Raw genomic sequence first — 26,732 nt, forward strand, 5'->3', positions numbered from 1 at the left:
TGTTCATAAGTAGGCAAAACCATGTCCTATACTCATGTCCATTTACACTAAACTAACGCCCCTTTTGTCATTTCATTGCCTGTTTCCCACAGTTTCCAACGAATTCGGAAGCAGAAATACACTCAGCTCTTCCCAAGCACTTTGATTTAAGGAGGTAGAAAAGAAAAGCCAGACTAAATCCGTACTTGCTGCTTTTCATGGAAATATCAAATTTTATCTAAACCAAGGGTAAGTTTTGTTGCCCAGAAAGTGACACCAGGATCAGGTTTTGATGCAATGATAGCAAAGGAATCACTAAGAACAACTCAGGGCGGGCTCCCCAACTTGAACAGCTGTGCCTGTGGGGAGAGATTAACATTGTAGCCCTGTAAGTGAGGAGGAGAAGGGCAGAAAGTGTGAGTTGGCCTCCTTCCACTCTGTACACAAACCCTGTATGTCGGGGCGAGTTGCTCAAGCCTCAGTTTTCTTGTCCGTCAAAGGGGAGTAATGATAATAATCTCATGTCATAGCCCAAAAACCAAACGTAATCACATGCAATGTTTTAGCACACTGAAGACATGTCTGCTCAAGTCTGGGTTCTTACCAGAACCAAGCAAACCCCAGACCCTTTGAAATGTATTTCTTCTGACTTCTACTTCTATGCACGATCAATTAATCAATCCATTACCAACAGGGAGCAAGGCTTGAGATAGTACCACATAGCATTTTACAAACCAGTTGTTGGTAGAGGTTGTGATTGTGATTGTGTGTGTGTTTTAAATTTAGAAAAATTATGTTTCATGTACCGGATTGTCTTGGAATTTTGAGTGTACAAGTTTGTTATTCTGAGCCATTTGATTAGATTTAACCACAGGAAACTCTTCCAAGTCCTAATGAAGCAGCAATTACATCTAAAAAGGGAGCCAAGCCAAAAAACATCCTTTTCCAATATCTCTTTTTCAAACATCAGACGCCAGTGTAAGCTCCATGGTTTTCATTTCACTTTCATACTATCTCTCTAAGCTGTTGGAAACATGTTAAACCTAAGACAGGAGGGGGTGGTGCTCCAGTTAGGCGTTACTAGAAAAGATTAGCAGAGAATACATGCCTACACACAGACCTGTGTACAGGGCAACACAAACACACACAAACAAATACAAACCAAAAAAAAAAAAAAAAAAACCCCACAAAAATCTATTTTAAAGAATCTTAGCCACTAAATAATTAGGAAACCATAGTTACTGAGAGAAAATTTGAATTAGAATTCAGAAACCAGGAGTGTATTTTAAGACCTCTGAAATGAATGTACTTTCAATTGTAGTTTATGAAATAGTATGTGATAGTTCAAGATAGAGATGATAGAAAGCAGACTTTTAAAGAAAGTTGAAATTACCTTTTTGTTTAGAGATGAGAGTGCTTTTTTTTTTCTTTGCCCCTAAACCAACCCATAAGATTTGAAGGATTCTAAGTTTTACCTAAAAGACACACGTATTCACACACAATTTTATTGAATGCATTGTTACTAAGGTAAGTTAAAGTATGCCAATAAGTAAAGAAGTTACAGTCATCTAAAACAGCCTGGACACAGAACACAATCTCACACTCCTGCCAGGTTTCCAGCATTCCATTTATCCCATGCAATGGTGCACTTCAGCATAATAATGCAGCAAGCCTAGGATGCAGGAGACACAGAGATAATGTCAAAAGCAATTCTTCACATTTGGATCGCACCACATCAAGTGCAAATAGTGAACTTAAACATGAAAATGCAATTTGCTCCTTCTAAAGTATACATTTTTATCTCTCACAAAAAAAAAATCACTTTCATTTACAGCGCCTCAAGGTAAAGAGGATGGCATCTATCACAAGGGCAGAGAATGGCTGAAGGATTTAGAAGCAATCTTTTCATAATTCTTCTTTTGGCGAGGAAGTGGAGTTATGAGTTACTCAAAATTCATAAAGATTATTAAGTTTACATCCTCACAGAAGATCTGCACCCACTGTATCTCTCAACTATTCTGTCAGCACTGCAACCCAACACTGTTGAGAACAGGGCTCTGGTTCAGGACATCCATCCATTTTGTGGGGTCGTTGCACCACTGCAGAAAATAAAGCTGACGTCCCAGTAGACAACACCCGCACCCAAACAACAAAACGGCACACAACAAAATAAAACCCAGATTGCTTCCATTGGAGCAAGCCTATGAAATCTGCACTCAATTCAGGGTACTCATTCTATCAGCATTCCTTCCTGTAAGTGATTTTAAGAGGTAAGTAAGTTCCTATTTCAGCAAGTTTACTCCAGATTATCAACTTGTTTGTTTGTGCCGGCTAGGCTCTATGAATGATTACGCGGTCCCTCGGAGTCCTCAGCGAGGACTGACTCAGCACCCACAGCAGTGACCTCTCACATTAAAGAAGCCCCCACATGACAGTAAGCTTTCCTGCTTGATGAATGCCAATCTTACAGCTCATCTAAATGACCTCAGAAACACAGCAGTCCTGCAAATTCAGACAGCCTGGTGGCACTGAGTATTAGTGCTCTCTGCCTGGCCTAACACAAACTCTAACATGCAGCACAGAGCAATGTCACTTAGGGGGAAAGACAAGCGATGGATCAGTGGGAGAAAAATGATGGAATTTAATCCCATAAAAATATCCCAGGCACATGGCTCCTTTTCAACAAGCTGCCAACCTCAGGTGAGGGCCCAATGTTCTTATGAAACTAACCACTTGGAATTTACCATGGAGCCACCTACCTGGATATTTTGATCAGATTAATTTATAGGATTCTGAACCCACCCAGAGATTCTCATTCCCACCATGTCAATAGTCCCCCAGGGAATGATTTCAAACAAACATACAAAAATATCTGTCTGTGCATAAGATAGATGTCTTAGATGTGTGAGGAATGACCCCAGGAACTGTGTAGGCTCATGTGAAAGACTGTCACAGACTAATTAAGGACACTGCTGCCAAAAAGGGAAGGCTGACCCTGCAGTCTTATTTACACAATTTCCAACCGGAGGGCTGTGAAGTGGAGCCCCAGTGGGGGCATTTCTATCCGAAACCCAAGGGCACCTGCATTAAGGAAACTGGTGTAAATGAATCCCTTTGCTCAATGACAAGAGGAAAGACACCAATACTTCAATTAGGGACGATAGGTGCCAACCTCTTGGATTCTACGTAGGGCTACGCAGTTAGTTACTTCCTCATTTGTTTATTATTGTTATTATGACTAGTTGCACTTCACCATGCATTCAATTAGAGGAACATTTCGAGGCAAGAACAATAAGCCCCTTAGACAGAAGGTAGTGATTCAAAAATTGCAAAACTTCAGCTTTCAAAAATAGCCTCAGTGACCTCTTGCAGTACTCTGACCACTCCGCAGCAAGCAGGAGGCAACCCCTGTGAAGAGCGAATTCTGGCAAAGTTCTCTCTTCACAGATGATGCACAGCTTAAGCTATAATGAGTTTTTGGGTTACAAATGCTGAACGCATTAATATTCCTTGATGATAATTATCACAGTATAAGCACCTTTCCCAATGTGAGTAGCATAAAGCAACTGAAGCAGCATTTTTGCTACATTTGAAACAAGCTGGAAAATGGGATTTTCTACTCTTGTAACCTGAGGTCAACATACATCAAGCATTGCATATTAAACACACCTTTATATGAACCCTGTATCACTTTCCTTCTCTCCTGCTCCATGTATACCTAAAGCTATCTCCTTGATCCATCCTTTATCATGAAATCCTTGATATGCACATGTATGTGATATACATCATTTCAAAATGAAATACTATCCCCCCCATCATGTTTCTTCTTATAAGAATACAAATAGCAAATAAGATCAGTAAGCCGTGCTTTACAGATGAGACGTGTCTCTGTGCAGTTTGAATGAATACTGTTGTCACTGGCTGCATATAGAACAGGATGAAAATTAGAATCAAGCAAATAGGCTCCTAGAAGAACCAACCATATTACATACAAATCTGAACAAACTACCGGCCTTTATCTTTACACCTTCAAAACTAATAACACAGCGAGAGCACTGAAAGACTTAAATGTGAATTCTGGCCCACCAACATGATGACAGTAATGATGTCAGCATCATATTTACTGGCAATATTTTTGCATAGGATCCCAGAAACCAATTGTCATTCCAGATTAAAAGAACAATTATTGCTATTTAGATAATAACTATCACAAATGATGAGAAAGAATTGATAAAGATGATCCATTTGCATCATATCAGTGTGTACAACAATATCTGTTATTCAATATTTGCCATCACGTACCCAAAATAGATGCTTAATAGATTTAACTTACTAAACCCCAACTGGATTTGATAATATGCTCTGAGTGGAGTATAAACGATTTGCCCTCATCTCTTTTTCTTTTCCCCTCTCTTCAGTGAAAAAGAGAAAATATCTATAATAAAGCTCCATTGATGCTAGGACGGCCTAAAATAATCACAATGTAAGAGCTTCCTTTACTTTTTCTTGACATACTATAATGTCATTTTTAATATTCTATGTAAATAACCCCAAGAGCACTTCGACTTAACAGTGACAAAACAAAACCCAGTTTAAATCCTGAATTCAAAGCATGTGAAATGACTCAGGTGTTGGTAGGTATGAGTCTGCTGACCTCATTTGCACCGTGTTACCCCACACTTCATTTAGAAAAGATGCCACGCTACAACCACTTCAAGTTCTCTAACATCGTTTTTACTTATGTACTGCAAAAATGTCTTCAAATCCCATCTGAATAGATGGCAGGGTTACCAGGGAAACTTTACTAAATATTTAACAGCACTATCGGCTTATTAAATACTATAATGTGAGAGCCATGAAAGCATGATATACAGTGCTTGCCTTTTTTTTTAAAAGCAATGCTGGTGCTCATTTTGAACACTCACAAAGCCCATTCATCAGTCGAACTGATGCATTTTAAAAAGTCCTCATTTACTAGCAGATAAATGTGGTTGGAGAACCTTTTTAGTGTAGAAATGACTGGAAGTCTATTTGGTTTTACTGTGCAAAATTTGCCTTACTCTGGCTGGGGAAAAAAAAAAACAGCCTCACAAAACATTTAAAAGGCCATTTTGAAATAATATGCCAAAGCTAAAGGAACACAGTTTGAGATAAAAGTAGATATGTTTTTGTTTACAGGAATGTACATACACTAAAACAAGGCAACGAATCTATAGGCAGCTGAGAGAATACATGTATTCATCAAATCCAGAAACAGTATCTCAAATACACATCATATAATGAGATTACCTATTGAGACTGTTGCTCTTGACCATGACATTGTTGGCAGGTGACTTCATTTGCAAATATTCATGATTGCTCTTTTGAAAAAAAATGGGTTAATATAATCTTTACATATACTATGTTAAGATATTTCTAACTAAAACTATGTTGTCTTTTTTAAAAGTTAACCAGAAAACTTTTCGCCTGTCCTGGTGGGCAGAAAGTAAGAATTCTCTCTGAGATATTTCTATTCACAAAGAGATATACTATAGCCTAATTTAAAGAAAACTCCCTTTCCACTGGAGGTTTGCACAGTGAGCATTTAGCCTGTAAACACTGTAACAATGATTATCCGTCCTCCCAGTTCTCAGTAAAGACTCTTGCTTTTGAAAATGTCTTGTGGTGACTTACTAAATTCAGGCTATTTCAATTAGTATTACTGCACATTAAAAATTAATTGCATTACTGAGTGGATTAAGGTTTAAATTTCAATTCTACAGTATGTGCACTAGAAATGACAGCTAAAAATCAATGCTCTTTGGCCCACAATCGGAAGTGTGTACGGTCAAATAGTGCGGGACTGGCGTCAATGGCCAAGCAGTTTTAAAAGACTTGATAGTTCAATTGAAGGTGTGTCAGCTCTAATTCTAGATTTTAGTTTGAATGCTGCACAGGAGCCCAGTCTTAGGAAAAGAAAAACAGAACAACAGCTGCACTAACAATTTGGAAAAGCAAACGGACACAGGTACTAAAATTATGACAATAGAAAGATTAACAGTCACCCCAAATTCACATATAATTATCCCTAAACTAAAACCCTGCTCATAATTCTGTTCAATAAGAACAGAGGCTCGCTCACTTAAATCTACACTATTTTTTATTAGTTACTGGGGGATGGTAGTTGGTTGGGGGCAGGCAATAAGCTATTTTTTATAGAGATGTTTACTAACACAGACAATATTCATAATGACTTTAATCTGTGTTTTAAGGAAATCTAAGAAGACACTTCAAATACAAAGCTTTCCCTTAAACAGTAATCTCCTCTCGGTCCCCCCATGTAAATTATTAAACCTCTTTGGGGGAAGGGACAAATCAGCCGATCATCCCGACTACAAATTTATAACACCTACACGAAATGTTTGAAAAGAAATGGGTCACTTTTATTCACAGTAAATTTGTTCTTCTAAGAAGATGAAGATGAAGAACATTACGAATGAAGTCAACAGAGTAAAGTAGCATCAATAAAGATGCACAAAGCCCCCAGGATATCTGAGTTTGGAACTGAACGGTGATTGGTATGCGCCTAAGAGGAAAAAATGATGCCTGCAATGTTCCTTAAGATCCCCTCTGTGTTGCACCGGTGGCCAACAGCAAGTTCGGCAGCAAGAGAATAAAGAAGATGGGAAGTAATAATAACAATAAAAAGAATAATCTGGTGCAAATGGACCCCAAGGTGTAGTAGTCATCCCCGTGCAACAATCGCCCTTCATTGCAATTTACTGATGTTGCTTCATTACAATACAGCATATAAAGGGGTAATGTACAAAGTGCACTATTTAAAGCGACGTGTTTTGAAGCAGCACATACCACCCTGGCAGACACTGCTACGGGAGGCATGTCAGACTGCTCGAAGGGACAAAAATTCAATAGAGGTGCAACGTGTATACATCGCGGTGATAAATTTGAGGTGAAGAGGATAAAAGGTAGCGGGGAAAAGTGTTTCCTTAGTGAAATATTAAAGGCATTTCAAATGAGTCTCAATTAACACATCCTTTAGAAAGGTAACAACTTGTGGCTCTGTTAAAAGAAAAAGATAAAGAATATGATGGTTCCTGTTTGAAAATACACACTGGTTTCTGTTAATTCCTACTCTCCATAAAATGAACTTAATCAATGTTTGTAGGTGAAATGCGCCTTCAGGTTCCTGTTATTACAAGAGAAAAATGATTCGTTGTCTGAGTCTTGCCTGCTGTAGCTGAAAGTCTTACTTCTCAGTCAGCACCCAGAAGATGCTAAAGCAATGCGTTAAGGGGAAGAAAGAGATTCTTTCCCCACCAAGGATCATTGAGTATGTCATTGGTTAATTCTTGCTCTGTGCTCCTCATTAGCATTACTCTCAAGTTTCTGGTTATCATATCCGAAATATTAAGACATAATAACTACGAAGGTGCAGATAATTGGATATTAACCAGAACATACTTGACTGGGCAGGAGGTAGGGCCCTGCTTAAACTAATCCTGAAATATATTAATCACCAATTAATGAAGGGGTTTCAAATTCATTTTCTATTACAGAACACCTCCGAGTATCTAAGCTTTTTCTAACAAAATGACTTGGAATAACAGGGTAGAAATAAGGAATATGACCATCTGATGATGTCTTGAATTAATTTCTTACAGCCTGTTGTCAGGTAATCATGAAAACTATAGTTAAAACCTTCATTACATTTACAAAGTCTGATGGGACAAAGAGGGGATACTTTTCAATGTTCAGTGGCCTTGGTTTAAAAATCCCAAATTTATCCCTTTAAGTGGCAGAGTGATAGCTAAACATTTCAGTGGAGAGCTGTCACAATATTATCTGAGTCTTTCAGCCTAGACAGACCTCTAGACCTCCAACCTAACAACAGATGTACTCTTAAAATATAAAACCAATTAATGGGAGCCAGTCCAGCCAAGGCATGCTTTGTACACAGCAAACAGTAAGTAGTGAGAAGTTGACGAATATATTAGGGGATAAAAACCTTAACTACTTGGTGGTGGTGGAAAAGTCATCACCGCATAGATGGAAATAAAATAATGTTAAGGAAAGAAAAAGGAAAAAGAAAAAAGAAAGAAAAAGAAAACAGGAAGAGGAACGGAGAGAGAAGGAAAGCTGTATTTCTGTACAATCTACGTGGCTGTGAGGTTGAGTCTGACCTGCCACAGATGTTCTATTAGTCTGGTTATAAAAACCCCCACTACACTCCCTGGAAAAGCCTCTGCGCATACTCACTGGGTTAGAGAAATGGCCACAAAAATGCCATTCATCTTAAAGAAAAAATAAATAAAATATCCAGGTACATGACTCTCACAAAAGGATTCTAGTATCTTTTTACACTTAAAAGATGTAGCTCCCAGATACTCTGAAAACGACTTACATTTTTATGTCAAGAGAAAACCATGTTTGGATTAATGCAATGTAAGCAAGAGATCGAAATGACATCAATTCCTCTGTTTTCTTTTTTTTCCTGACTTTATTCACTTCATTTTGATGAAGACGGCAAGAAAACTCCTGTTCTCTCAGGGTTTTTTTTTTTACTCTGTTGTTTACTGACTTTAATTTTAATAATTCCTAAATAAGCACTCACAGCAGATGAACTCAGATATGCAGGCAAGTAGGCCCTTTTATCAACAATTTTGCCATAGAAATACACAAACATTTCAATGGCTCTTCATTAGCAAACAAATCAACAAGTGATATTTTAATGCATGACTTTATTCCATCTCTGTGGGGACTGCAGTTGAGAGTGTGATGTACAGTACAGAGAAAGGAATCATCAGCCACAGTGTCCCAGGGCTCTCCCCATTGAGGTCTTCGAAGCCTCTGCTTAAAGAGTGCATTTAATTGACTGATAGACAGTAGCTTCTTTGTTCACAGAAGACAGCGAAGTAATGGCAGCTTGAAAATCGTACCATCTACAGGGTCTCCTGAGACCAGTAACAGGGGGATATGTGTCAGGAATAAATAAATAATCTAATTATTAAGCCACTTCCTGTCAAGTTAACTCCAATTTGTTGGCTTTTGAAGGCAACAAAACGAGGCATTTTTCCTCATTATGCTTCTCTTTTTATACCAGTGGTAATCACAGGCGGATTAAAGGGTGCCTGATTGGTTTTTTTGTCAAGGAACTGAGAAGCAGCCAACAGTACAGAAAAACAGAGTTGGGTTTAGAAGAAATTTCATGCTTGTCTCCTTTCCAGCTCCCTAGCAGCCCACACGGCTGCCCCATACAGAGCTACCAGCTGTACAGCAAATGTGTGCCCCTCCAACTGAGGCCTACCGGACCACGGGCGCCGTCCCGAGAGCTGTGAGCTACCTTGCAATCTTGGCAGGTAGCTGCTGCTGTCAGAGGCATAATTCTAAAGGTGACCTACGAAACCCCATCAGCTCACCAAATGCAACAATATGAGCAGCTCAAGTTCGACACCCACTCTCCATATTGGCTCCCTTTCTTTTGTTTACTGCTATTAACGGCCCCGAAACGAGCAAAAATAACCTATGGAAACGGGTCAGCAGAGACCTTTTCCTTTTGTGCGTCCGAAGGAGCCCGTGGAAACAGGCCCGGGTGTGTCTGTGTAGACAGGCGTGCGTGCGTGGGCAGGGGTCTAACTTTCTGTGTCTACTGCCCGTGACTTTTGGTGCCCTCCATTCAGGAAATGTTCTTGCAGACTTCATTCAGAAGCGGATACCCGCGTTGCAGAATAAGCATATCGAGTGGGGAGCAAAACACGGATACACTTGAGGCCTATTCTCCAGCAAGTCAAAGGTGAGGACAAACCCGGAGCCAGAAGCCCCGCCAACGTGATTCAACGTGAGGCAGTCACATGGAACGATCCATCTGGCACAGTCTCTTTTCCCAGCCTCTCTGTACGGAGCCTAGGAAGGAAGGCTGGCATCCAGGAATTCGGCTCCAGAGCAACATTCTTCGGAGGCCTCTTTAAAGGGCAGTACGTTCTCAAAAGTCACAAAAGACTCAATCTTCAATCTGCGGACCGGACTGGATCCGAACCCTCCATCTCAGGGAAAATTAACATCACAAGAAATGGCCAAGGGGCTTTCTGAGGGGCCAGGAAATTAGAAACTCCACTCACTGCCGGTATTTTTCACTCTTGTAAATCCAAGCTGCTGGGCACAGGCTAAAACACACAACCAGGATAAACACCCCTGATTTTCTTTTAATAGCTTAACACCAAAATTAAGAAATGGGCTCAGAGATTTTCTTTCAAATTTGCTTCAGAAATAAGAATCCGAATCATTAAGAGGAGCCTTGAAAACGATCTTATTCAGGAAAGACTTTTTTTTTTCTTTTTAAAGTCTCCCCCTGCTTCTTTTATTTGAAAACGTCTTTGTTTTTAGGAAGCCTACTCAGAGAAGAGGCTTGCCACGTTCCTGCAGCCCCACGTTGCACTCAGTAAAACAGTGTAGCTGTGTTCGATTTATGCCTGTGTATGTCCTTTCTGAATACATCTTGAATTTTTGTTAAATTGCGCAGATAATTAAACCCTCTTCATATTTACAGTCTGCTTCATTGGTACCATGAATTCTGTTTTCAGTTACTGTCTGCAAATTCCCTCTCTGAACAATTTCATACTAAGCAATAACACTTCATTTTACATAAGTTTTATCTGATGTCCCCATACAGAGCTACCAGCTGTACAGAAAATGTGTGGTTCTCAAACTGAGGCCTACCAGGCCACGGGCTCCATTCTGAGATCTATAAGGCACCTTGCTGTCATTGGCAAGCTTTCTCTGCTATCACTACGACCATCACTCCACACGGCACACAACTTAAAATCATCTAATTATTAGAATTTGTGGCCCACACTCCATTTTATCCTTTATTTAATCTATCCCCAGATCACACATTTGTTTAAATGTTTTGGCTGGTTTACAAATCATGCAGCCATCTGCACAGTAGGTGTGACACCATTTTTTAGACAAAAGTTACGTTACAAACAAAGATAAAGTCATTGGAAATGCTTTGATGTTTGTTATTCTGCCTGGTTCACTTGGACCAACTCTAAGAAATAAATAGAATTATCTGTGTAAATCGATGAACATCTATGAAAAACAACACCCAGCAGAATGCCGAGCTTGCTCCATTACCTACGTTAATATCATGACAGCTGAGGAGAGATGACCTGGCCCACTTCACATCTCTCCTGTACAGATGGCTATTAAAGAGAAAGTATCCCTTTTGTATGGTCCATGTAGAAACCCTTTATGGGCTTTTCAAATAAGCCAGCATTGCCCACATGAGGGTAGCTTTCTGTTACCATTAAACTGCCCAGATTTCATCTTTTTTAATCCAGCTCTTGATGAAATAAGCCAGTATTTCATCATATTTAACACCAAATGCTTGTTTCTTAATTCCCTGAGTTTTATAAGCCATCACAAATGATGACTTAGAATTCAATAGTCTTCTCATTTAGAATTAAGGCAAACTCCAAAGAATCTAATGACTGAGTTTCTTAGGAGAGTGCAGATACACACAGACACACACACACACACACACACACACACACACACACACACATATATACCCACACATAGATGCATTATTGTAGATTCATTTCTATTCCTTTAAAAAGAAACAGCCAATAAAAGCTGAGAGTTAAAAGAGCAACACGGCCCTTTATCTTCCTATGCAGAGATCCCTATCTTTGGATATTTCCCCTTAAGACATATAAAATCCAAAACCACTATAGACCTCAAAATATTGGTCTTAGTCTATTGTAAAGCAAGAGCACTCAAGCTGAAATGTTTCAGAAGTGATACTGAATGTCACAAAACTATAATGAAGATTAGTCACATAGCACACCATTCACTAAAGAAATGGAAGGAAAAGAATGCCATTTGTGACCTTGGGCATCAAACAAATTGCAGAACACATGAATGTCACTTGCCACAAGAACAGACTAAAAATTCACCACAGTGTACAAAACTGATTTATGCATTCTTTTTTGTTTTGACATCAGTGATGTATATCACATGTAATGTAACACATGGGGTATATATCATCCCACGTGCATGCAGAAGACTTGAATCTTTTCGTGGTCTTTTAAAAATTATAACTCTGAAACACTGAGTATTCCATATTTGAACAAAAATAGTCAGTATCTTTCCATCAGTGTTTTCCTATTAGTTGTCATTTATAGTTCCAAATTCGAGCTTTGCTTTTCTAAGAGATAAATACATTTGCTTCCTCCAAACGCTCTTAAGCATCACCCTTGATCCTGCTGGGACATGTCTATTAGTGACTATTTGTGGATTTCCCATTTTTTTCACAAAACAGTGTGTTCTGCCACCTTAGATACAAATTTGCCATTGTAACCCTGATCTTTCGGATCAGAAGAAAAATACAAAAACCCAAAGCTTATAAAGTAATCATTTCTAAGTCGATTTTTTAAAAATAATTCTTACGTACATGGTTTAGACCCATTCCCTTCGTATTCTCCATCTGAGAACTTTGAAAGGGAGGCCTGGAAATGGCCATTGCCATATCCTGGCCCTTCGTCCTCCAAAGTCCATGCGTGTAGCAATCAATTCCAAGGATAATGGTATTTCTCCCCTTTGATCATTTCTTTGTCAAGTGGACTGGCCTTCGATGGTGAGTGTACTGCTGGTTGTCTACCACCAGCCGCTTGCAATTTGCTCACTATGTTTCATGAGACAGTTGTTTGGGGCTGTTTGGAACACATTTGTCTCTTTGGGGAGTTAGACGCTAGTTGCAATGCCAACCTCCGTAGTGATCGAAATTTCTTTCTAACTAAAATAGATAATTAGAGGCTGGTAATTATTGGTCAAGAATTATCAGAGTGAAAAAATTAAGCTTCTCATAAATAGTTCTTGGCAATGTCATCTCTTTATATTATCACATGCCTAACAGCCCTTTATTCAGAGCACTTACAAATTTACTCTACTGCTGTTGAGCCTCATAATTTTATATGAGGCAATTCCTTTGCTGGGTTAAACACATTTAAATTCCCTGGTTTCATCTCTATCTGCGCTAATCCATACTAAATAATAATAATAACAGAAACCTCAAAGAGGAAAATAACAATAAATATTTACTATGCTGATAAAGAACGGGGAAAAATGAATTAAAAGACATAATCCACAATGGCTTCTTTCTGTATTCTCAGGTCAAAAGCCAACGTAAACTATGTGAAAGGAACAAAGGAAGACAAGAAAAAATCTCTCATCTGTGCAGACTTGAAAAAAAGGGAAATCTTTTCCCCAGGAAAGCTGTTAAAATGTTTTGTAGCTCTTTGTGTGTGTGTGTGTGTGTGTGTGTGTGTGTGTGTGTGCGTGTGTAAAGAAGAAAAGAAACCCCTAAATAGTCACTGGTCTGATTTCTTACTGAAACTGTGTCAAAATGTGGTGGAGAGTGAGGTTTTCTTTCTTTCCTTAATAGATGTAAGTCAAATCCCTGATGCATTTTTATTGAGTAATTATTCCTGCAACTCAGACCATGTGTCCACACCTAGCTACAAAACGGCCCTTGAGCAGAGCGTCTCCAGGTCTGTACCTGGTAGAAACATTGATGGTTTTCCTTTCACAAATGTCCCTAGCCAATAGCCTGAGACCAGCACTTCCAGAAAGAAGCATGGAGGTTGTCTGGCACGGTGATTGCACTGAACATGTGTGCTACAGAGTAGCAAATGCAAATGACTTGGTTAAAGAAGGAATTTAAAGTTACACTTCATTGGGTCATCTGCAGACCTCGTTCTCCATCAGGTGACATAATCCTTCCTCAAGACTGATTGAAATGTAGAACAAAATCTGCAAAAACACTATATACCCTCTTAACAAAAAGAGTAAGAGGCTTTTCAGATAGCCTCTAATCCTTCTTCCCTGCTAAATGTCTCGTTGAGATTATTTTTTGATTAGATAAAAAACATACACAGACACACAACCTAAAAATACCTACCCTCAATGGAGGTATTTTAGTCAACAAAATAATGCTGCCTGCCTCATTTGAAAGACTAAGTATCACACTGGGATTTTAAAAAAGGATACCTTAGCCTTTGTGACATCCTGCCATTATGCATTCTCTTTCTGTAGATATTAACAACATGACTGGAGTTTAAGGACTTGGATGCGTGGTCAACAGATAAAACAGTTAAATGGATGCTATTCATTTGTTTAGGCCTCAAGTGCAAGAGAATTACATATTTTATTATTAAAAATAGCATGAATATTAAATAACTAGGCCCTCTGTGGAAAGGAATAGAATTTGCTTCTCTGATGGAAGGTGAATTGTTAAATGCTCAGATTCCCAAGAGGAACTGAGTGTCATATTAATCCACCGTAAGGTAGAGGGAGAAAGCCCTGGGAATGCACTAATGTTGCAAGGAGTGTAAGAGCACTACAAAAGGAAAGGTATAAAGCAATTTCAAAAGAAGGACCAGGACAAACTAACAAATGTTACAGCCAAACGATACTAAAATTGGAAAGTCAAAAAAGTCCCCTCATTGCTCAATATTCAATTCCGATTTGACATAGGCAAAAGAACACGGATATCATGGTGAAAAATATAGTAAATCTGTTCATCTGGTTCCTGGGATATATAATAAAATCCAGAACCCAAAATAAGTTTATGTAGAATAAAACCATACAGAAGCAGGGCCTACAACATTTTGCTAAATCTTCTATAAGGTGCAAATTCCGAGAAACATTTTTGCCAAAGCCCACATAAAACTGTATCATGAAACAGAATCATGAATGACTGCCACCAATAAACCCTACTCAAGAAATAAAGAGATGGAAAATATTAGCATTTATCATGGCAGAAGAATTCATTCTTTCTAACCCATGCCACCCCAACCCCCCCCCCCAAAAAAAAAGCAGTTTTGAAAGTTTATAAAGAATATCTGTTTGGAATCCAAAATAGAAGAAAATTGCAAGGAAACACATTATTTAAATCTCTCTTACATGTTGTCATTACCTGCTAGACACTCAGTAAAGCTGTCACTGTTATTCTACGACACTGGAGAATAGGATATTGAATGTATAAGAAAATCACTAATAATATTAGCACTTAAATCTGGAAAATATAGAGATAAAGGGACCAATATCTTAGCTGTTGTGTGTAAGTTCCACTTTGCACAATTATGTACTTAGTCTTTTATAAGCAATAACCCTCCTAAAGACCCATCATTTGAAAACTACAAAGCAAATCCTATTGAAAAGCTATTAATCAATTTTCTAACACACTTTTGAATTTATCTTTATTAATTTCTATAACAGCATTAGGAGTTCTGTTATGGTTGCTTTTAATGATCAGTAATGACAGTTGGAGCAACCCTTCCACTGAGCATTCTTAGAATGCTTCTGATTAGTGTATAATAAAACTTGTTTACCCCTGAAAAGAAGTTCAGAGTCTAAAATGCTGAATTTTCTTTCCAGTCTTAGAGTTTGATAATAGGAGAGCATAAGGTTAATTGGACTTTTTAGTATTATATCACAATTATTTATGGTATTATAAAATACCATCCAATGAGGATGAAATAAAAAAAACTCATAGTATAAAAACACAAATGAGTAACAAAAATAGCATAAAGTAATTGTCACTTTACTAGTAGAAAAAGATCTGCTTGATAAAGTTTAATTGGCTGGTAAAACTCTTAGTGTTATTACTAAGTGCTTATCAAATTAAAAAACATAGGAGTTAACCCCAGAGGAATTAGGAGATAATGGGACAATATGAATAACTGAAAAAATTATCCTTTTAGCTCTAGCCCATATGATAAATGCAAAATCCCTGAAAACACTGGCCAAGAGTGACTTCAGAAATCTTCACCCAAACAGCTTTTATAAAGATCTGTGTAAAATTTGGTAGGGAAATAAAAAATGATTACTGAATTCTTTACATGATTTTTATGATCATGATTATTTCCAGGCTGTTGAAACCATACATATAAAACAATCTTATGGCAATTTAAATTATTTATATTTCCCTATCACAAAAACTCACCACTTTAGATTTTGATACAAAGATGCTTAAGCAACACACAGCAGTGCCATTACCATAATAACTTCTGAAATTAAAACCTGTCTGAAACTCTATGGAAAGCTAACATCCAGTTCATTAACCATTCCTGTTAGTTTTCAATAATGCAAAAATGATTAGAAGTTTAATTTGTTAATCACCTGTGTTTTGACTGGCAGTAGATATATGATCCTCTGCAGAAGTCTAAACTAGCCCTTGCAGAAAATAAAATGTGCTAATGTCTTATCAGGCCTAATAATAGTAATAAAAATCAATCATGCCTAGGTAAAACATTGATGGCTGAACAATTAATTCATCTTTAACTCTGTTTAATTATATAGGCATTGATATACACAAGTAGGAGAAAAAGCTATCTGTAATAAGGTTTAGAGTGTCACTCACCAATCATGTGATTTGCAACATGAACCTGAATATCCCATTCATTGTAGAAAACCATCTGACACTTGATGCACTGATAGGTCTTCTTCTGAGAAAACAAGTATAAATAGAATTACTTAGACGCATGCACTTTTTATTGTTTTCTTTCAAAAAAAACCCCAACCCTACTCACGACATTTTTTTGAGATGCTGGTCTTAAAGTGTGCTGTTTACTAAAGCTACTGTGGGTCTGCTGGGGCAAAGTTCCATGAGGGTCTTACTGAGACTTTGTGGTTTGATCCCAACACTATACTTTAGTTACAAACAGTTGGAAGAAATAGAGGCACATAATTATAGCATAATATATTTTTAAAGATTCCTAAACTCAAAAACAGAAGTTAGTATTAAAAAAAATTCTGTAACACATGGCTGACTTTCAGAAACTGATGTCTTCATAGATTCAGCCTAAAAATGTCTGTGATGTCGCCTCTAGATATCCCTTAGTAAAATGGCCAGCAAGATTCATGGAATCTAGCTAAGAGATTCAGTGATTATAATTTTTAGCTGAAGTCTAAAATTTAGATGTTTCAGAAGTTGCTAAATATGAGCCTTTAAATACATATTTTCTCCCATAAAGACAGCATACCATACTGAACATTCTAACATCATTTTATCATTTTACATAACAGTCCTGGCAAGTGGAGAAAGCAGGATTTATTAATTCTTGTATCATAAATAAAGAAACTAAGGCCCAGGGAAGTAGAAAGTTTTGCCTGATGTCAGAGGGCCCTAGAGCTGAGAAGAGAAATAAGTTCTCTTGATTCTAAAGGCTAGACCATCTGATAAAAGCAGCCTTTATGACTTCACATCTTTATCACTGTGTCTCCCATATGGCTCAATGCATATTAGATGAACTCAATAAATAAAGTATTGCTTATGTTTTCCAGAACACAGCTACATAAATTCCTTTATGATGAAACCTGATATTTACAATTAAAAGCCATCTTGGAAAACAAAATAAACCATTTTGAAATCTCCCAAATGTGAGAAAATGACATTTATAAAATCACATCAATGACACTTTGTTAAGGCATTCTTAGAGAATTATCATTTCATCCGCAGTCATATAAAATTGTTTCACTAACGGAAGCAATAAAAAATAGTCTGTAAATTGCAATTAATTAATTAAAGAACTCAACAAAATCAAAGTCAAGCACAAAAATTTAGCATCATTTCATAAGCCATTAAAATTATAAATGCTGTTAATGTAAAATTTTCTTAATTATCATCACAACGTAATATTAGCTTCTGCAACACAGGATACTATTTATTCCTCGTAAAACACAGAAGAGAAGGCCTATTTCCAACGGAAGCTTTCTAAATAATCTAGCAGGCTTTGTACGTTAGGCATATCGTGAATTGAGTGTGCTGAATCTAAATCTAACACCGAGTTGAAAACCCTGACGATCACCAAGGAAGATTTACTGTGCTGAGCTGTTTACAAGATGCTTTTGATGGTGACATATAGAGCAACATGTGTTGCGTAAATAACATCTATCCCTTTTTTAACAATATTTCCCTTTAGAACTAGTTAGAAAATATTTCTTACTCCCAGATGACCTACATTATATATTGTTTATTAGCATACTTCTAGCATTATTCCTGATATGTGACCTTGCTGAAAAACAAAGAAACATAAACTTAATGGCTAGTCTTTTCTCTTGTTAGCACAGTAAAACATACAATATGTCGAAAACTGTCTCCAAAAATGATGACTGATGAATATGTTGATGGAATATACTAGGACTTTTTTTCTCTTGGTCTAATAATAAAGAATAAAATCACTTGACAAGCCAAAATAATAAAATACCAGCACTTACTACTACCTTCAAAATGAACTGACATATTTGAAGATCTACGAACATAAGTTTTCTTTTATCATTGAAAGAAAATGCTTTTGTCATTGCTGATAATTCAAATACTAATTCTACTCTTAAGACAGTGTCTAAAACGTTATGTTCTATTCTTACTAACAAAGTCATATACTTATTTATAAGCTCCCAAATTGGGGGCTGAATGAAATAAGAATTTCATGTCATCAAAAACAATGTACAATGATCTTAAAATGCCATAGTTTGAACTTTGCCTCCGCACACAGCCCACACTTCCCAAATACAAAGCAATAACATGTAAATTGGGATGTGTTAAGGTGTTCTTTTTTAAAGCCATGATATAAAATTCATTTTTACCTTCTATTTCTTTTTTTACAAAGTAGTTTTAAATGACCTTTAAAACATCCTTATTATAATTATAGAAATATTAAAAATATGTGAGAGACCCCTGCCCACCCATACACCATCTTTAAGTAAAGGGATTATAACCTCTGAACGGTGCTGGTCGGCCTTGGGGAGCTCATCCCCTTGGAGGTAAATCCACTCCAGCTCTATACAGCTGAGTTTCTAAAGGACTTCTTCCTAATTCTAGACCCAAATCTGCTTTTCTGCTACTTTCAGTCATTGGTCCTAACTCTAGGCTCTAGAGCAATAAAGAACAGGTTGGATCCCTTGTCTAATATGACAATTACATTAACCCTTTTTCAGACTGAGACTAGAGGGATGCTATAAGAAACACTTTGAACAATTTTCACCATCCTGGTTACTCTCTTCCAGGTCAACCTTTTTTAAGAAATAGAACCCCAAATTAAGCACAATACTCCAGGGTTGTCCTGACCCTTAAGGAGTACAGGAGGACAGTCACCTCCCTTAGGACAATTACTTCCATTTATATAGAAGACAACAACAACAAAAAAGTCAAGTGAGATCATTTCTTCTAAAAGCATATAACAGTAGAAACAGAACTTCCATTGTTTGGGCCCCAGATTGGCCTTTATCAACGCTTAAGTTGTCAATTTACTTGAAATGCTAATTTAGTACAATTTTTAAAAGAGACTTTTTTTCATTAGCCTTTTTTAATGTGCTACTTGGGAGTGGGGTTGTCATTTCCTGATTGTTCTCTTTTGTTTTCTGATACTGATAGATGTAATTATCAAGGATACAACTTTTTCCCAGCACCTCATTATTTTTGATTGATTTTGAGAACAATTTAAATGTGCCTTTTTGACATTCTTGTTTTCAGTTATACTCTGGTTAAGGTACTGAGAGACTTTCAGAAAAGAGCATCTCATAAATTAAAAAAAAATGATTAGGATCTTTAATAATGTATACTTAAGAAAACATTTTTCTGATTATCCCCTCCCCCCCAAACTACATTCCATTAGGACTTAGGCTTCACATTGAGCTTCACCAAGCAAAAAATAATATACACTTTGCAGTTATAAATTGCTTTGATTTTTTTTAAACAAAAAAATCTAACTATAAAAAAAATCATTGAGTTCATAAGTAACCCTCAAAACCAGAAAAGGAAAAAAATCTTAGTTGCCACCACTGGAAGTAACTATTACATAAATCTCTTATTCTGAAAATTAGTAATTAAAGGCACAGAAGCACTAAGCTTTTTTAGGAGGAAATATAGTTCATGCCTATTTGATGAGGAAAAGTTCTTCATGAGAGACTCACAGTAGAAGGGATGACAGAATTAGAAATCCACCATTTTGCAATGCTAAATAAAGGAGCCCAGGATACTCATTAATGGATGCTAAAAACTCTTAAGAGAAAGGTTATTCTGGAGATACTCAATTTTTATCCTTTAATAACTACAAAGAGAAAGATGTACCTTTGCAGTGGATTTATCTGGTGGTAATCACTGCAACCAGACTACTTAGTTTAATATTACTACTAATAAAATAGCCTGACATTATGTGTCTCTCAGTGTGATGCAATATGGAGTATAATACATCATAATAAAGTACTCTCATCTAAAATGTATCGAATCGAATCAAGCTTTTATTTTTATTTATTTTTTTAAAAGACTTCATCTATTTATTTGACAGAGAGAGTGAGAGAGCACAAGCAGGGGAAGCGTTAGAGGGAGAGGGAGAAGCAGGCTTCCCACCAAGCAGGGCTTGATCCCAGGACCCCGGGATCATGACCCGAGCCAAAGGCAGCTGCCCAACCAACTAAGCCACCCAGGCGCCCCTTAATTAAGCTTTTAGACAAACAGTCCAGTTTTCAGGAATTGCAGGGACAGAGGAACAAGCAGGCCTCTGAAGGCGGGGGCGGGGGGGGGGGAAGTACACAAATCCAAAATATTCTTCAACACCAATCAAAACTATTCTTGGCCTGTTATCTTCAAAGAGCCAATGTCACAGAGGGGGGAAAAAAGGTGGAGAGATTGTTCTCAGGTGAAAAAGACTAAAAGGACAACTAATAAATGTAGTGTGTGTGTAAATGTAATGTGTGGATTCTGATTTGGGGAGAAAACAGCAAAAAAAGGTTTTTGAGGAAACTGAGGAAATCTGAATTTTAGCTGGTTATAAAATAATATTGGGTAATTACTACTGTTAACTTTCTTAGATGTGACAATGATATTATGGTTATGTGGATAAACATCCTTTTTGTTAGGAGATGCATACTGGATATTTAGGGGTGAAATGGCATTTACCTCCAAATATTCAGGAAAAAATATAATCATATACAGATAAAGTAAATGTGGTTAAATGTTAACAATTATTAAGCCTAGGTACACGTTTAAATATTTTCATAATAAAAAGTGGGAATAAATCGATAGAATAATTCATAATATGTCATTTTTTAAAAACACTAAACATAACCTGATTAAACCCATCCCATTGGTTCACTTTAAACCCCCACACTTGATGTACACCCAAAATGATTTGTGATGAGTTGTTACAAACAGCTCTGCAAATTTTTTTTGGTATTTTTTGTGAGGGTTTTTCTTGTTAACTTGCTTTTTGTAAATCTAATGTATAAACTCTAAGAGGTTAAAAAAAACCATAGCTTACATTCATGTCTATCATGAAGAAATAAGTTTGCTACAATTTGTAAAGTCTATAAAGAGCTCACATGCATAAAATTCACTTGCAACAAAACTGTGAGAGCTGATAAAGGAGGGATTATTATCCTCACTTACAGATGAAGTGACATGTACTGATTCATTCGGGTTGTGAATACCGTCACTAAGTCCAGTATTCCCCCTACCTCCCACCTACTGGGTTTTAACACCGTTTATACTGTGATCATTTGCAGGTAAATTTACAGTGACAATTTAGGTACATTTTGAAAGAAGGTTTTCCTTACAATTGTGTAGTACTTTGGTCTTTGACAATGCCAGGGATGGTATCAGAGTAAGAAAACTATCCCTAGCCACCTTCAACATAAGCTTCCAGTACCAGGCCCTTGGTCATATTGCAGAGGGTGGAACTGGTTTCCAAAATCCCCTACTGGACTTCAAGATTTTCTCTTTTTTCTCAGTGTCCTGAGATCTTATTGCCATATCCTTAACCATATATTTTTGTTTATTCGTCCTGCTCAATACTGAAAGAACAATTTCAATCTGAGAGCTTACGTATGTCTCCAATCCTGAAAATTTTCAGCTATTATTTGCTTCAATTTTCTTCAGTTTCCATGTGTTTCTCACACACCTTCCATTCATTTCTACTGGAACTCCAATTAGGCAAGATTGGAGCATCTGGATTTTGCCCCCATGTATCTTAACCATATTTCATGCATATTTTAGAAGTCAGTTTGTCCCTCTGCTTTGATCCAGGTGATTCTTTGTACTCTTACAAACCACGAGTTCTCTCTTCACTGGTCTCCAGAGTTTACCCTGTCTACCGAAACTTTTATTTCAATGACTATTTTTCATTTCTAATTTTAAACACGTGTGCTCTTGCTTTGTTTATGCTTGGATTTACTTCATAATTTGTCACTCCTTTTAGTAGAAATCATACCTTCATTTATCTTTCTGAGCTTCTAAACATACTTACTTCAAAGCCTTTGTCAGACTGGTCAATTTAATTAATTTCCTCAGGAGTAGAATCTTGGTATCATAACCACTGGCATTTTTGTTTGTTTGTGGCTTTTGTTTTATAGTTTTTTGTTTTGTTTTGCTGCTTTTACTAGCATTAGATTCATTCACATATTTTGGAATCTTGGTTTGAAGCCCTTTGTAGTGAAAGGTTTTCTTTTTCTATGTGTTCATTCTTCCCTTGCTAATAGTTTTGCCATTGTTTCTACCAGCCTATCTCAGACTCCTAGACCAGGCGAGGTCTCATGAGGCATTTCCTGTACCTCTGATGTGCTACAGGGATATAGAGGACGTTGCTAGTTGAATCACAGAGCCAGCATATGGCTAATTCAGTTTTAAGTCATAAAACTATATCTTTCTTCCTATCCCTTTAACTCTCCAGCTGAAAAGTCCTAATACCAGGTATGGATCAACAACAGAATTTTTTTTCCAGTCTCCTATTGTAAACAATGAAGTTTCTCCCCTGCCCTGCTTTAAGTAGCAGGTTTAGTTTTGTCCCACAGAGATTAAATCTAATTACCACTTCTGGAGTAGAATCCAGCAGAATCCTGGCTTCAGTCCTAACTAACCACTTTTGAAATGTGGTTTCTGGATCTCAAAGATGGAGAATTGTTTTGAACGTGACTATGTCCATTTGGTTATCTAGATTTTATCTATTGTCATTATATGTTTGGAGCAGCAAAGCATGATATTACAGAATCATTTCTCAAGGATGTCCCACAGCCCTCAGCCCCCTCCATGTCACCAGTCCCAAACTTAGGCACTGGCCATCAAGGAAGAACCAGTCCCAGACTCAGTCAGGACCCTCTGAGATCAGGATGTTGTTTACAGCATCAATGATGCTATAGCATCATATATGATGATATATCAATATCCACTCCAAACATATCCAGGAGTCTTAGTAGGGAAGCAACTTTAGAATCTTCTTTTTGCAATTAGTTGCTATTTCATGGCTTTGTCATTTAGCTGTGTGACATATCATTTAATGACCCTGAGTCTTAGTACCTTCCCTGTAAATTAAAACTAATAAAACTTACGTGTTAAGAGTTGATGTGAGAAGCAGGTGAGAACTATATAAAAGTGCTTAGGACCATGCCTACCATGTAGCATGCCTGCATTAAACAGTAACTACCTTTATTACTCTTTACTTGACAGGTTATTATGGAGACAGAATGGAATACTATATAAACTGTCTGACACAACAAAGTTGCTTGTCAAAGATTAATTCTCACTCTTTTATGTGGACTTTGAAACCATATTAAAATTTCTTCAAACTAGAATCCACTAATTTAAATTTTATGACAATTAATGAGGGTTAAACAAATGTTTATTAAATAAAGGTTTAAAAATTAATAGCATAAAGAATATCAGAAATTGGTGACAGGGTTGGGGGGTGGGAAAGAAGAAGAAGATAGAGCATGTAATAAGGTACAACCTAGCTAGGAAAAAAAAAAAAGCTGTTTTCAAGGACTATAGCAAATACCATTCCGAGAATGAATATATTAATTACAAGTGAGACTTATATTTAAGATCAGTAGCACCTTACTTGGCAGTATTTTGTTGGCAAGCAAATGAATATTATGTGTGAGTGAAAATAATAAACCTACAGCTTTCTACAAATACTCAGTAGTTCAGACATTTTACTAATTTAGTTTGGATATCTTCCAAGTAATTCTGAATTTGTATGAAAATAAGTCAGAACAGAGAGGGGGGAAAAATAGGTGAAATATAATGGAAGCTCCTAATGAGGAGAAGTTTGTCCACGTAATTCATTGAAAAACACCAGCATGGCTTATCTGTTGTGTGCTCTCATGGTAGTTAAAAGAAGGACACTATTGTCTTACAGATGTGGTTAATATCCCGAGATTAAAGACCACCTAGCCCTTTGTGCTAAGAGCTCAGGAACCAAGAGATACTAAACATGATTCCAAAATTCAAGGAGTTACAATTATAAATGGGGAAAGAACACACACAAATATTAAACTGTCATATAAGTATTCTGCCAAATTGCATGGAAAAGCAGTTCAAGACCAAGTGCCCATCAATGTATGGCAAAGAGAAGACTCCTAAGACACATCAGATGGGGACCAATTAACAGGGTCTACCAGAGTCAGGAAAAGCTCCCGGGGAGAGGAAAGACTTTATCTGAGGTCTAAAAATGGAAACATCTTCCCTGAAGTCAAAACTGAGTTACAAAGTGCCTGCTATGTGCCAGGCAAGTGTTCACACTCTGTGGGGTATTTGGTGGAATGAGGAAGGCAATTCGGAACAGAAGCACGGCTAAGTAGGATTGCTCTGGCCAACTGACTGAGCAGGAAAAAAAGAGGAGACAGACAAAAATCTAGTAAGAAGAAGATTTTTTTTTTAAATGATTAAGTTGCCATTTTTTCTTTTAACTTTAGACAAACTCTGCACAGGCCCCTTGGAATCTGAAAAGAAAACAATATTTATTTTAACATACTTAGTTTTTACAAATAAATCCAAAACTCCATAAAGATATACACTTAAGCTACCATTAGCTTTGAAATCAGGGGGTAAAAAAGCCCAGCCAGTTTTCTTCCTGCTTTTCTTGGGTTCTTTTTGAATATTAGATAAAATATCTTTGTCATTTACAATATCTTATTTTCAACAGTATCATCAATAGTCAAAAACTAGAAAATAATTGAGATTTAAACAAACAAACAAACAAACAACCACAAAATTCTGGCTAGTACTCACTAAGAAACAAAACCCAGTGTCAAAATGGAGTAATTACCACGAATTTGGGCCTAAGTTTTTCTCATGGAGAGAGAGGCTTTCTTAGGCTTATTCGTCTCCACTCTGATTTGTCCTGATTCAGAATTTGGAGGCTCTTCCAAGAGACCTAGCTTATTTCCTCCACTACACAGGTCACTGAGACCCTCCAGGTAAGAGATCTTCATCTAGACGATCTCATTTAATAGGATGTGTTCCGTTGCTGTTTATTCTATGCCATAGCAAATGTACCTGAATCAACCTCCTATAGTGTTGTCCATAAAATGGGCAGTCAATACATTTCATTTATTGACTGTTCAATGGACTAGTGAGGTATCCCACATCCAGCACCTTCATTCCTAAGCTGCTACCTACGACTTGACTATTTCTGCCTGAAAACTTCTCTACCACCCTACGCCATACCAGAAATCAGTGAATTAGAAGAGGCTGAATAACACAGACTAAATTGATGCTGTAGTAAATGTTAAAAAAAAAAAAAATCACTGGAAGCATGTGTTGATTCTTTTTGAGTTAGGACAGGAATTTGCTTCTAGTTACCACTGGTTATAATATATTGTTAGTTCCTAGTTTGGAGGGATTTATGATTCATAGTAGATTTGGGTTAACTTCCTATATTGACGGTTTGTATACATTCATATCATCCAGAAAGCTAAGAAATTGGGAGTGGGGGAATTAGAGTTTAAATCTTCAATTTTTATAAACATAAATGAGAGGAGGAAAGGAAGGAGTCGAAATTCTTGCCTTACACCAAATTATGGTCTATTGTTCCTATCAATTATTCCAACAATGTACTGATTGTTTTCATCTTAAAAATCTTAAAAACTCCCTTCTGTCTCACTATTGTCAGAATGAGGAGCTGTGGCTGGTGGATATCAGGGACACCCAGTCAGAGAGATGAAGAAATAGGAACATTAAGTAGTATGTTGCAACACCATCAAACTGCATCATATGTCCACAGCGATCCAATGCTGGAGGTTAGTAATATGATTTACAATCCTACCATAAACCTGGAGAAAGTTTTGTGAGGGAGAAAAAATATTTTGGAATCCATTAAGAAACATTTTCTTAAGTATATAACTTCTGCCCTAAAGGCAAGTTGAGAACGTACACAGGTTTGTTAATACTTGAGTATTAATGAGTACTAGTACCATTTAGTAAAGACTCTCCATAAATATCAAAAGGATAACATAGAGAGGAGTTGTTATCTAATATTAAATCATAAAAGTTTCTTTTTGATTCTTCTTAGATTCATTACATGTTGTATCAGAATTATTTCAATAAAACTGATTTTTCTCCTCAAGGACTATAAACTCTTTAAGGGAAGGTGGAGGGTTCTGTCTTATCCATCTTGTGTTCACCGCAATTTATAACATCACTCTTTCCACACAATAAATTAATGTGTGAATGAGTCATACTGGTTCATTGTACAATAAAAATCTTTGCTTCTTCCCACTTCCCTTCAGATGAAGGCTCCTGTGGAGTCTTGGTTATTCTCCTTTGTTTAGATTTCCCTCATCTATCCTTCTAGCTATTCTTCTCTCAAAGGCTTACCTCATGTTCTGGCAGGTTTGTGTCTCTCTTATCTACAGAATGTCTCTGTCTTGTTTGGGTTATTTCAGTTACCCTGTATGTGCCCAAATTACCTGGTCCTTTATTA

The 26,732-nt window shown here is 37.0% G+C and overlaps 1 protein-coding gene across 7 annotated transcripts in view; it reads right to left on the bottom strand.

Annotated features, from left to right (window-relative positions):
- Positions 1 to 26,732, bottom strand: part of ZNF521 (zinc finger protein 521) — a 273,167-nt gene that overhangs the window by 112,067 nt on the left and 134,368 nt on the right. For 5 of the 7 annotated variants that reach the window (XM_027577283.2, XM_027577278.2, XM_027577279.2 and 2 more), the window contains one exon: positions 16,400 to 16,484. In XM_027577283.2, the coding sequence (XP_027433084.1) occupies positions 16,400 to 16,484 (85 nt within the window). Of the gene's footprint in view, positions 1 to 1,537; positions 1,652 to 16,399; positions 16,485 to 26,732 lie in introns of those variants that run through there. The other 2 variants (XM_027577281.1, XM_027577280.2) reach the window with 2 other exon arrangements.

The sequence above is a fragment of the Zalophus californianus genome, chromosome 14 (assembly GCF_009762305.2).
Source record: "Zalophus californianus isolate mZalCal1 chromosome 14, mZalCal1.pri.v2, whole genome shotgun sequence".
In the NCBI taxonomy this organism is placed as follows: Eukaryota; Metazoa; Chordata; class Mammalia; order Carnivora; family Otariidae; genus Zalophus; species Zalophus californianus.